Raw genomic sequence first — 13,851 nt, forward strand, 5'->3', positions numbered from 1 at the left:
CAGGGAGGATCCGGGTGTTGCAGACATGGCTTTCCTCCCATTGCCAGATCAGAAGGGTGGAGGAGAGGCTGGCAGGGTAACAAGAATGAATTGGCAACCCAAGTTTCAGCTTCTATCCGGAGCTGCTTGGTGTAGGTAAGCATCTGGAGAAGACAGGTGAGATTACTAACCCAACAGATATGTCTCTGGAAAATTCTAAGTTGGAGAAAATTGGGAAGAAGAGGGGTCAGGGGAAGAATGGAGAACTGCATAAAGAGAGACCAGCCAAAGTGGTTCAGGGTCCAGATGAATATCTGAGTTTGAGGAATGATGAAAATATTGTATTAAATTCTATTTTAGGTTCCTGTGCCAAGCACATTGACACAGGATAGGGTTGAAAGAAATTAGACAAGAGCTCAATGACAAATTGAAATAACATCAGTAAGTAACAAGTCAGAGACACGGCTGTCTTGCTTTAGTCTGGTGATGCTCCCTCTCAGAAACAGAGAGTATGTTCTGAGACAGGCTGGTAAATACTGCAGATCCTGATGGCTGTTTGGCTACGTTAAACCCATTGGCATTGTAAAGTACAGAGATGGGCACATCACCTCTTTGCATCTGACTCACACACAAACTGAATGGACCTCGTAATGACCACCTTAGTCAGATACTATTTTGAAATTTAGTGCAAAGGCTAGTGCTTTAGGGATGGCACTTACTCTGAGTCACAGGAAAACCATCCCAGAAGCTAGGTGTACACAACAATGATCAGGTGCGTGGACAGGGTGTAGACTGTACCTATGGAGAGACTTTAAAGTCTAACAGTAAGGTCTTTAGGGAAAAAAATCAGTTTCAAAAGGCTTGCTCAGTCATTAGATAGTGGTAAATCAGGTTGGGGGGCTGCTAGAGGGAACACCGTGATCCCCGTCAGTCCCCCTGGGTTTTCGGGATTTTATTCTTTACCACACTGCCCCACACTGTTTTGTTTACCCTTGGCTCAGGGTCCCAGCCCATCCACCATCAAAACCTGCTCTCAGGCAGAGATCAATTAATCATATGTAATATGTTGTGATCCTATCACTGAGACATCTTATTTCTTTATATTTTTTGATTGACTTTTTAAAAAATTATGAACTATAACTTGGATACATCAAAATTAATTTAATATACGCCTGCAGCTTAACAAATAGAACATTGCCAGGACCTCTGAAGCCTCCCTCCCCCATCCTTTTACCAACAAATTCTCCCCTCCCCACTAGAAGAAAGTAGAAGCAGTCACTCCCTTAACATAGCCTGCCCACCTGTGCAAGCATCCTGAAAAATGCACTTTTGCTTGGCCTGTTCTTTTCATAAAGGAAACCCTACTGTGAATTCCTTGATTCCTGACTTATTTGGTTCTGAAGCCTTGCTTCTGACTGTGCACGAGACACCCCAAATATGCTGAAATCGGGTATCAGTGAGCAGATGGGAGAATATTTGGGGTGTCAGGAATACATTCTTAAGACGGTGAGAATTAAATGGCTGGGTGCTGGTATGGAGCTGGTACGGAGGACTCCTGGTATATGGAGGCCCTTGCGGTGTCAGGGAACTGTGGCTGAAGGAAGGGGATGTGTCCTCGTGGGCATTTCTCCAGGAGGGGGTTTCCAGGATGTGGGGTTTTCTGTGTCAAAACCAGGAAAGTCCCAGGCAAACTGGGTCACGTTAGTCACCTTAGTCCTTGTTCTCAGTCATCTCTTCTCCCTACTGTGAACGCTGGTCTTTCGCTCTCAACTGCCCATTACTCCTAAAAGCTCTTCCCACTGCTCCTGTGCTGACAATCCTTCTGACGAAGCCATTGCGTTATCTGCCTCAGAGAGATGGAGCTGTCACTCCCAAGGGAGAGTAGCGGTAAAACCCAGATTCTGGGAGGTGAAATGCTCCATGAAAATGGCAGAAGTGATCCAGCTTCTTATGTCGTAGGAGAATAGCACACGACACAATATGACAAGGGCAAAGTGGGCACAGAGGGTGGGTGGGGGATTAAAATCATCGAGGGCCTATCCTGCATCCAACACCATGCTGGTGATTATGTACTTACACATATACATATATAAAATATATACATGCATACATGTTAAATGAAAATATACCTTAATTGATCAGAATTCTCATTGTATGGATGGGAAATGGGGGCTCAGAGAAATTAAATTACTTGCTCAAGTTCACACAGCTGGTAGAGCTGCCAAGATGGGATTTAACCTCAATCTAGTATTTTATCCTTCACCTATTTCCAGGTTACCTATGATCTAAGGAGTGAGGAATCAAACTGAGACTGAAAAGCTTATCATGGAGAGCAGCATCTCCTCACTTCCCCCTCCCCTCCCTCTCGGCCTCCCACCTGACAGGAACAGCAACTCCCTACTGTTTTTTTTTTTTAAACTACTTTATGGAGATATGATTGATTTATGGTGATGGTTTCACAGGTGTATACTTGTCTCCAATCTCAGATGCTTTTAATATTTAATGCTTCTACTTGGATCTTTCTGCAAGGCAGCTAAATAACACGCCAATGCTGGTTTTTTTTTTGTTTTGTTTTGAACTTTCAGAGTATCTACTGACTTCTTCTCCTGGAAGGCTGAGGATTCTCTGTCTTGACCCACCCCCTACAATCTCCTCCTAACACCCCTACAGAGACATATCATAAGTTCTGTTTAGCTCAATACATAAGATTTAAATCATTACAACTAAGAGAATATTATCCACAGCTGAACTGTAAAGTGTAGTATGGTATACATTTCATCGTATAAACTTTGTTTTCTCTGGAGTTAATGATTATACTTTTTTCTCATTTTTGTTGCTTATTTAGTTTTCACTAACGTATTCTTCTGATGGAGGGAGAGACACGCCCCCTCATGATGGAAGGACGCGTTTGTCCTTCCGGTAGGCTACTCACCTTAGAGAACTTCCAATGGCCAGGATATTTCATTTTAGGATTAAACATACAATTAATATGAAGGCAGGGTGGGAACTGCTTGCAGGAATAATGTATAACGTAAAGTCAGAAACACTATGTGCTAATTTTAAATAATCTTGAATGTCAACTCTACTTGAAAAATAAAAATTAAAAAAGAAAAGCTTGTGACAATTGTAAAGTTAAAAAAGGAAAGAAAAAGAAACACTACGTAAAGTAAAACCTTATTCCTCCTGAAACAGCCAGCTCATTTACCTCCCTCGAATCCAGTGACCCCCAACTCCTCAGGCAGAGCAGTGCTTTCTCCCCCACTCTGTTCTCCTCACTCCCTCTTCACTCCCCTGGATAATTAAATTTACACGCTAGAATATGAAACCTTGAAGGGGAGGCTCTGCCATACTCCTTGTGAGACACCAGAGTCGGAGGAGGAGGAGGAATCAAACGAACGACCATAACAAAAATCAGTGACTGAGTTTGAAAAGCATACTTTTCCATATATAAAAATACTGGTTGTATCTTGGCGCATGAATATCTACATAGACTATATGAAAATATGTGATGTTAACATCAAATTAAATAAAATGTTGTGCTGGAATTTGATTCATTAAAGAAATAATCTATTTGGGCTACTTCGAATTGGATCTGTAGCTAATATTCTACCCATAGCCATTTTGAATTTACTCTGTAAAAGGCATGAACAGAATTCCACCTTAAGGACATTATTTAAAACTACCATGGCCATCACGAAGGGAGTAGGGAGTGTCTGAGTCAGAGGCTTTATATTTCAGAGTAATGCAAGGAACTCTTTCAGACTCACCCAACCGGCTGCTAACTTCCTCTATGAAGAGAGTAAGGTAAATATTTCTGAAGCCCACAACTTAAAGTCTGGTCAGACACTTTGAATGAGAGAGAAAGGGAGAAATGAATGAATCATGGCTGCTTCTCTGTATCTGAGAGTCTAAACTCATCAAACATCAAAATCATTGCCTGGTCCTGTTCTCAGCTTCTCTGTCTTATGGCTCGTCTGTGGCTGACTTTATGTGGTGTCACGGGGAGGATGGCAGGCACCATCCTGGACAGAGGACCAGAGCCCAGTTCAACACTTCGTGCTCCATCTTGGGATGGAAAAATAGCATTTGGGAAAGTCTGTGAAAATCTAGATTCTACATTTCCAGTGTTCTTATTTAAGGCATTATGGGTTGAAATATACTAATTTTTGAGATTAGTATTGAACTCTGTTAATCTAAGCACAACGAAGTGTTGTCGTATTAGAGATTTATTAAAATTTGAGATGACGTTTTTAACAGAAATGGAAAGATTTAAAAATGCTTCTGTAGGGAAGTAACTATTTATAGCATTACATTTAACTTATATGGTAAGGATAAGAATTAAACATGTTCAATAGAAGTTTTTCATGTTTTCCTCCAATTTGTGTATTTTGATTTGGTAGATATAGGAGGTTTTGTTTCCCTCCCCCCCCCGCCCCCATTCAATAATGTACCATGAAATGTGATTATTTTTTCTTGTATAGACAAAATATTTTGACCAAACATTTAAGACACATAATAACATTGGGCCCATGAAATAATATCATTATACATTTATGTTTTATTGAATGTGCTTTGTCCCTGGTTTTCCTTATGCTTTATTTAAAAATTGTTTTTTCTTTTTATTAGACTTAAAAAAATGCTCTAGTGAGAACATAGTTATTCTTTTGTTTTGACACAAATAGTAGGTTGACTACTGGAAGGAAGGGGTAAAATATTTCTTAGATTAAAATATACCATAAGTTAGCAAATAGATTTCAGGCTTCCGTGGATTTTTAGGTCCTCAAGTCTGATGTTTGAGATTTAAAAACCTTCATGAGTTGTGTTAACTTGAAAATTATAAATTAATTACATATCTATCTATTAAGCTAAATTATTTATATAAGGAACATTTTTAGTGAAATGAAAAATGAATCAAAAACCAAGTTCTTAAGATACGAAAATAATTTTCCTTCATTGCTATGTCCAGACAATGACATACGAGGTAATATCATACTGATATCTTTTCTGTAGCTTAAAGTAATTTATTTTCCTTTTCCCTTTTCTTTAGTTATTTAGTTAGGACCCAAATCATCAGGTATGTATTGATGGCTTGTTTGAATTTTGTTTATTTTTATTGGCGTTCTGTTTATTTTTAAAAGAGTTGTTTTGAACAGTAATTATAGGAAAAAGAAAAAAAAAATCTCAGTTTTGGTACCAAGTTAATATTTATTTATCTGTCACCTGATGAAATCCTGGGTGTAAAACAATTAAGTCAGCCTTGAATGTAGTTATCTATTTGCCAGTGGGATTCAGACTTCAATATCAGATGAGAAGAAAAGAATCTTGCTTTCATTTCTGGAACCTACAGTACATCTGCATAAAGATTATAAAAGCAATTACGTGAGGTGAACATACCTTTTGGTATTTATTTTCTAAGTACATGTTTGTACAAGAATGCTTAAAAATACATTATCTCGTGCCATTTATCATTTTAAAAGCCATCACTTGAGAATTCATCATGGTCTAGTAACGTCTCCGTTCATGTTTCTCTGTAATGATTATTTTTCTAGTACGGTTTCTCTGCCATAAAACTTACCTAAGTGACAAAAATATGTACTCGATTGCTTGCATACATAAAATCCTCCGTAGCTTCTCTTCTCTTAATATGATTACAATTTTGTGGAAAGTCACCAGGATGATTAAAAGATTAGACAATGAAAATTTGTGATTCTTACTTAGAAAGTGATTTAAAAATGACTTTGTAAAGGTGTTTTCACTTTAGGGGTAAAATAGTAAAACAGATTTGTAAAGCAACAAGATAAATTGGAACCTGACCAAAGAAAAATGTATTGAAAAGCATGTTCTTGTGCTTTGGGTTATGATACTACCAAGTAGCTTCCAGACCACATTGGACCAACAAGGCAGGTTCCCAAACAGGGTCATTTAAAAATCTTTCAGGTCCTCCCCCTCAAAAAAATAATAATGAAGTAAATAAATAAAATAAAATCTTTCAAGTCTAAAAAATAATAATAAAGTAAATAAAGGAAAATCTTTCAAGTCTGATTTGAAAGATTCTAGTCCACATTATATCAAATATATTAAAATATACCCACAATCCTCCATGGCATATAATTTTTACCATAAATAGTTTGAAAGGAATATTATGATTTTTGCATTTTTTTGATTTTACATTAAAAGTTGCTTTTTAAAGAGTGATTAATTTTATTTACTATGATTTTCAGCAATCGCTATAAAGTTTAGAGAACTGTTTCAAGAGAATTTAACACACAATTTCTCCCTAAAATTAAGGAACTTTTTATGTTTACTAAACTTAACATAAAAATCATCTTATGCTTCAGTTTCATATATTTACTTGTATGCTCACTAATTTCAATCTTATGTTTTTATATTTTAGAAGAAATATTTATTTTTCAGATGTAAAATATAAAGGTTTGGGGGCCTCACCACTGCCCATATCGCTCACTGGATTCTGTAGGAAATCAATTAACATTTTTTCTGGGTAGCTATTAAAAGAACACAGATGTTCTTTCTGGGCGTAAAGGTGTGTGTAATATGAATAATTTTCTCACTGGAGGCATAACTGAGGTGTGAGACCTATAGGGAATTGAAAGCAGCAGAATTGGACCTACAGCCTCGTTTATGGCTTTGTCTTCAGTGACGTTCTCATTACTTATAATTCCCAAGTGTAGAATATTGGTTTCTCATATTTCGCTTTGGAAATGTCTAATTTGTTACCTTTCAGGACAGAACAGGTTATTCTCATTTCCTAGAGAATAATTAATGTACTAACTTTGATTTGTTGACCGTCTACAATGGGTCAGGCATTCTATAGAGTCGTTTCTCAGTTTTTTTTAAAAAAACCTAAAGCTCCCATTTGATAAAATAGAAAATTGAAAAATTGTTTTAACGTCATTTGTAATTTTGAAAGCCATTAAATTTTTGTGACCTCGATGAAGTCAGCACAATGGCAATTTTAGAATATTCTGGTTTCAAACCACATGTCTCTCCGTCCTCTTGACCGTCTTCCTTTTCCACCCCACGCCCTGGTCTCCTGCCCCAAATGCCCTGATGCTGTGGTGTAGCTCTCCTACAGGGGTAAGAGTGTGGAAGGACTCATGTTTTTCTGTCCTTTAAATCTACTATCTCACTGAATAAGCCGAAACTTAAAATCTCGGAGATGTTAAAGACTTGACCCATGTCACATAACTATTAGCAACAGGGTCCACGATTCTTGGAAACTGTCACATCATTGGAGATCATATCATAGACTATTCAGGGGAATGATCTGGAGTATCCATGTTAATCTGTTTAGTCTGGGACAACCCTGACTGTGGTATTGGGATTGGTTTGAGTATTGTGGAGAAAGGCTGCAAAGAAATACCAAAATGATTCCTGAAAAATTCCGTGGTGGGGGGCAGCCCTCTATGTTTCAAAAACATTATCAAGACTTTAAAGATAATCTCATTTTCATCCTGGATTCTAAATTTGCTATTATACCTTAGGTTCTCTAGTAAGAGATGGACCTTTGTGTTGGAAAGTAGTATGCATGTTAGTGATACATAATGTGGTAATCACGTGCCTATTCCAAAAATAATCATAAAATGGTCTGAAAAGAATAAATACGCTTATAGGACCAGGGATGCATAATATTTGAAATTAAGATGGTCCTAAAAAAGTTAGGATGTATGATCACTCTAAGAATGTGTATAGAGGCTACATTGGAGTTAAGGAAACGGTGTGTTAAATCTTCACATGTTATCATTTAAAAATTACTGATGATTTTGAAAGCGAGGAAGATAGCCTGTCTGATGTAATGCTTATTTTACTGTAAAGAGCACGTTTGCTCTGTTTTAGCTTAGAAATGTGGGGCGATTTGAGAATACGCCCCATGAATGTGTCTGCTTAGGACTTGAAAATGGAACTATCAAGGGCCACTGAAGATAGAAATGCCACATCAGGAAGAAGTGGGAATAAGTCCTGGGTGTAAATATGAGAACATAGGCAGACACATAAACATTGCACCAAAGAATATCAGTGTAAAAAAAAAGTATGAAAGCTGCCCCTCCAGCCCTCGCCCTGAAGCTCGACGACTCCTATCTCCCTGTGTGTCCCTGGCTCTCCTTGAGCAGCTGCCCCAGCGCTGGAGCTCAGAGTGAGTGACTCTGTCAGCAAGTATGTTTGAGCATGGGCCCTTTAAAAGGAAGGTCTCTGCTTCCCTGAGCCCTCTGTCTCTCTCAGCTGCAACCTCCACTGGCGTTCGCAGCTATGAGTTGTGGAGACTTCTTTCCTCAGCTCTGGAACCCTGGGTTGGCGCGCCCAGTGTGGGGTCAGGACCCCTTGCTCCTCAGGTAGGGGATGGGGCTCAGCATCCAAGATAACTCTCCTGATTCTTGACCACCATATGTGGTTTTGAGACTGGGCCAACCAGGTGGTTTCACTTCTCTGCCCCTTTACCGATTTGAGGTGACTTCTTATTTTTGTCCCTAGTTGTAGGGGAAGTTTTTCTGTTCGGCCAGACCTCAGGTGACTTCACGTGCTGGTTGCTCTGTAGTTTCATAATAATTTTGGTGTGGTCATGAGAGGAGGTATACACAGCCTCTACCTTCTAGGCCATCTTGACCGGTCACCTTAAATTTCCATTCTTACCTTTAAGATCTTCAGTTCCCAGAGTAAAGGAAAAAGGGAAACTTTTTCTTGTTAACAGTATTCCAGATTGCTTTTCTTAATATAATTTTTTAAAAAGTCATACTTACTGTCTTTGATTTTTCTGATCAGCCTACTTAGAAATAGAGGAAAGACCAGAGGGAAGAAGGAGACAATAATAATATTCTCTTTCACTCGTCTAGACCTTTATAGTTTACAAAACAATTTCACATTAACAACAACGCCTCATGTGTGAGATGGTTAAGACCTTTATTTTACAGATACAGTAACTAAAGCTCAGAGCAGATACATGAGTGACCCAAAGTCATGCAGTTAGTAAGAAGTAGAATTGGATCATCTCTTCTAGGCTAGTATCATAAATTGCCTCTTGGTGCCAAGGAAGAGATTATTGTGGGTGAAGTTAATGGGAGAGGTAGTATTTATGCTTTTTCTTGGCCATTTTACCCTAAATCATGCCATCTCACTCTGCCAAAACAAATTTCCTAATGATGTGTGTGGAAAGGAGAGGAGATAAAATGAAGGAGAAGAGGTGATAAGGAGATGAAGCAAGAAAAGAGAGAAAAGACAGAGAACGAGAAAAAGATAAAGATAGGAAGCTCTATTTTTTCATTTTGTCTACTGTCAATGTCAAAAGCAATAACATCCACTGGGAGAACTTGATTAGAACTCAATTCTTGGGGGGGCTGTGTTTGCTGAAGCACCTTGCTTCTCTGGAGAAAAATGGAAGAAATTGCTTCAATGCATAATTCGGTTTATGGCAAACGTAAGAGGGACAGCATCACTCCTTTGTGCGTGTGTGTGTGCGTGTGCGTGTGTGTTTAAAGCCCTCTACAAATGCTCAGAACTCTTGGGGAACTTTTACTGTTTCTCCTCATTTAACTGTGAGAATAAAGTAGTTTGGTCTTCCAAAAAAAAAATATATATATATATGTCATCACCTGGTTGCCCAAGGAGATAGTTTTAGAGTTTCGATAACAAGAATGCGCAACCACAGAAACTTTTCTTTTTGTTCTGAGTTAGTTGATGGTTACATCCAAGGCTGAAGACATGAAGCTTTGAATTGAAAAAGTAAAAGAATATAAAAACCATCATATTAATTTCCTTGTTGCTCTCTAGGCTGCACTCCATTTCGCGATGGCCTCCCTTGCCACAGAAAATGCAGAATTTTGCTTCAACCTGTTCCGAGACTTGGATAGCAATCATGCAGATGGCAACGTCTTCTTCTCCTCTCTGAGTATCCTCACTGCCCTGGCCATGATCCGCTTGGGAGCGCGGGGTGATGGTGCTTCTCAGCTTGATAAGGTCAGTCCTGGTGGTGGCTTCTGCAACGAATCCTTAGGGCAAATTTTTGTCCCTGAGAGGATATTTTACTGCAATAGTCACAGGTAAATGAAGACATCTCAGTGAGCCCCGCTCTGGGGGTGAAGAGGGCATGGAGCTCACGGCATTTGTTTCTCGGCTGGAACACAACAGAGATAGTTCTCGAACTGCAGCTTTGGCTTTTTTCCTCGGTGCTGTGGTTCTTGAAGTGTGTTTCCCAGACCGGCTGTGTCAGCATCACCTGGAGGAGAACTTGCTAGAAATACAAAGGCTTGGGCTCCCAACTAACCTACTGAATCACACACCCTGGGGATGGAGCCCAGTTTAATAACTGCGTGTTATTAAACTCTGCAGGTGCACACAAAGTTTGAGAACCACTGCCTGAGTAGATAAGAAGGAGAAAGAAGAGCTCCGAGGAGATACTAATGAGGTCCTAGTTTAAACAGTAGTGACCTGGGCACAACCACTACCTACAGAAAGTGCTAACACACTCTCGTAGAGTGCCCTGAGCCTGGCCGCACAGAAAAGTGAAATGGTCACACTTTCTCTCCTTTCTCTTAGGAATGTGTCATTGAAACTCAGTAGCAAGAAAGACAGTGGGTCCAGACAGGACCTAGAGGCCATTGCCATCCCTTGCTGCCCACCGATTCCTTCGTTATGTTAGTTCATGAATGAATACAAGAGGAAGCTTGTCCTGTTATAACCTTTGACATCTAAGTACTTTTCGAAGATTATTTGCGTAGATAATTTAAGCTAGAATAATTCTTTTCTCTCCCTAGCTTTCTCTCTCTGAATATATGTAGCTGGGGAGTAACCATAGAGTCTAAGAATACCATTTTTCCAAGTGCTGGAGTGATTCACAACCCCAGTGCAGTGAACACATCACTTTAATGGGGTGATAGTAACAGCCAACCTCTCAGAACTTCATGTGTCAGGCTTTGGGATAAGCTGTACAGATATCTTATTAGATACAATAACACAGAAGCAGGGAAGATTACCCTGATTTTATGCATGGGTTGCCATGCCATCTCTGTGCTGGTAATGGCAGAGCTGCAATTCAAACTCAGGGTGATCTTCTAAAGCGGGATTTCTTAACCACAATCCTACTGACATTTTGGGCCAGATAATTCTTTGTTTAGAAGGGCTGTTCTGTGCATTGTATGTAGGAGGTTTAGCAGCACCCCTGGGCTCTTCCCACGAGGTACCATCGGCACACCTCTCCACAGTCGTGACAATCAAACATGTCTCCAGCCACCACCATATATCCCCCAGGGGTCGGAATCAAACCCCAGTTGAGAACCATTTGCCTGAAAACTACCAAAAGGAAATGAAACCCAAAGAACATTATTGCGGAGCCCCAGTTATTTTGAAGTTAGTATTTTGATAAATAAATATATAAAGGCTTTGGAAAAAGTCTAGCAACTAATAAGAATGTATCCATTCATTAATAAAAATACATAATATTTTAGAACCAAATGAGGCCACTTGGCATCATGGAAACAGAACACTGCTCTGGGAGTTGGAAGATTAAATCCGAATTCTGGCCTTGGGAAAATGAGTTTATCTTTGTGGGCCTCGGTGTCCTTACCTGCAAACTAGGGGGTCGATTTGATGATATCCAATTTTAAAAAAATAGCTTAAAGCTTGTTCCTATTCAGTATGTTAGACAATGGTGTTTAGGCTCCGCACCTGAGACGAAAAGTGAGTCTTCAACACAACAGAAGACACAGGTGTTTCTTATTGTGCAATTTCAGGTCGGGGACATTCTCTGGTTGTTGCCTTATTCATCTGCTGGTGTCTCCTTGCCCCTCAGGAGCCGGAGGAGCGGGGCTCAGCCACTCAGGGGAGATGGGTCTCAGTGAATCCAAACAGCTGCCAGTCTGCTGGGGTCCCTTCTGTCATGGTCACTGCCCCATCAGTGCCTTTCAGGGGTTACTTTTGATAACCCTTGCTATTTTAACCACCTATAAGAAATATGCAAGAAAAATGGCAACTACAGACACAAAAACATTCACATAATTTATTTGTACAAATTTTCAGTCCTCTGCAAAATACCTTCTTGGAAATACATTTTCAGCCCTGCCCACCCTGTCCCTGTTAGTGTCTCATTGCCATACCTAACACTTGGCACTGTTGGTCACACATGTGTATTTTAGATAAATCCACTCCTAATCGATTCGGTTAAAATTTATGGCATCCATCTTTATGTTCCTTTTAAGCATAACCATAGACCAACAGCTTTTATTTATTTATTTATTTTGATGCTCAAATGGTCACAGTTGGGCCAGTACAAATCCCTTTAAACTTTTCCTTTTAAAAAAATCCTTCCAGATGACTCTCAAATATCTTTGCTTACTGACAATAAGGTGTTCTAGACCAGATAGAGTGCAATAGAAAATCAATAGTTGATTTTGAATTGCAGGTCTGCCATTACGAGCACAGAGATGGCATGGCAACCCATCCACAAAATCAGGGTAATCTTACCTACTTCTGTGTTAATCTGAGTATAGAATGAGATACCTGTAGAGCTTATCTCAAAGCCTGCATAGTAACAATTATTAGAATAATGAGGTCGTGAGACCCATACTGGAAAAGAAAAACCTATAACTGCTTCATTTCAAATAATTGCAAGATCATAAATTATATCTCTCAAGTCCCAATTTAGCTTCATCCTTCGGATTTCCTAGAGAGTCAATAAACTCTTCTCCCCTTTATGCCTCGGTGCCCACCTAGCCAGCCCTGATCTTGCGTCCCACTTAATTAAACAAAGTTTTTATTTTTTATTTGACCCTTTTCCATCCTTGTCCAGGTGTAATCAGTAAGAAATTATTAAATCGCTCCCAAGAAGGAGCAAACTAAAATAAACACATTTTATTTGCAGCCACTGATTGATTTATTAACTCTTCCGGTTTGTGATCCTGTTCCCAAGGAACTGTCTGTTTTAACCAAGTCAGTAGGGTAGCTGCATGTTTCTTTCCTGCCCTATGTGCACACACACATGCACACACACACACACGTGCACATGCACGCGCACACACACGCACCGAAGTCTCCGAGTCTTGCTTCGCCTCCCCAGGCCCCTTCTCGGTCAGCGTGGCGTGCTAACTGCTGTCCTTGTCCCCGTGTGCAGGTGCTTCACTTCAACGCTGTCTCAGGACATGGAAACTCCTCTAATGCTCAGGTAAAAACACTTTCTTTTAGGAAAAGAGACCGTGAGACTAAATTTAGAAAAACAACTGTCTCGCTTACATATTTAATGCTGCTGTCTATCCTTTTAAGGCAAAGGAACATGTCTCATCAGACCTCCACACTGTGGATACCTCGAATACAACTTTTGATAATTTACTTGTTAATGATCAATTTACCAATATCTTACTTGCGTGTCGGCCGGATTTTGGCAAGATAGTGTGGAATTAAATGTTTTGCTTTTGTCTTTGATATTCACGGCCAACTTAACAATTGTAAAATAAATGATTTAGTACACATATGAGGCAAATTTATCAACTTCTGTTAATAATTTTATTCTAAGGTTCATTTTTAAAAATAATGTATTTAGAAAGATATTTTTATTGATTGATTGCTTTAAATTTTTCTTTTTTTGAAAATTTTATTTTAAATTTTAAAAAGTTAGACATTTATACAATCCATAAAGTGATCTCCCACTTACTTTAGCATCCATCCGGCACTACGCAAACCATTACAGTAATATCGACTATACGCCCTTAATTATTTATTTTAGTAAATCTTTTAACTAATTTTGATCACGGACATTATTATGAGAAAGAGTAAAAAATGATTGATGTATGTGGCCTTGTTTGCTGCTTTTACGGTGTTATTATTTTTCAATTCTTCTATACATGTTTTATGTCCTGTGTAAGAGTATGCATA

The 13,851-nt window shown here is 39.1% G+C and overlaps 1 protein-coding gene across 1 annotated transcript in view; it reads left to right on the forward strand.

The window, feature by feature from the left end:
- Positions 1-3,730: 3,730 nt before the first annotated feature.
- The window catches only part of SERPINB7 (serpin family B member 7), a 21,520-nt gene continuing 11,399 nt past the window's right edge, over positions 3,731-13,851 (forward strand). Inside the window, exons 1-3 of the mRNA XM_006913758.2 lie at positions 3,731-3,783; positions 9,760-9,945; positions 13,094-13,144. Coding sequence (XP_006913820.1) covers positions 9,778-9,945; positions 13,094-13,144 — 219 coding nt within the window. The 5' untranslated portion in view covers positions 3,731-3,783; positions 9,760-9,777. The remainder of the gene's footprint in view (positions 3,784-9,759; positions 9,946-13,093; positions 13,145-13,851) is intronic.

Source organism: Pteropus alecto, unplaced genomic scaffold (assembly GCF_000325575.1).
Source record: "Pteropus alecto unplaced genomic scaffold, ASM32557v1 scaffold14, whole genome shotgun sequence".
Classification (NCBI taxonomy): Eukaryota; Metazoa; Chordata; class Mammalia; order Chiroptera; family Pteropodidae; genus Pteropus; species Pteropus alecto.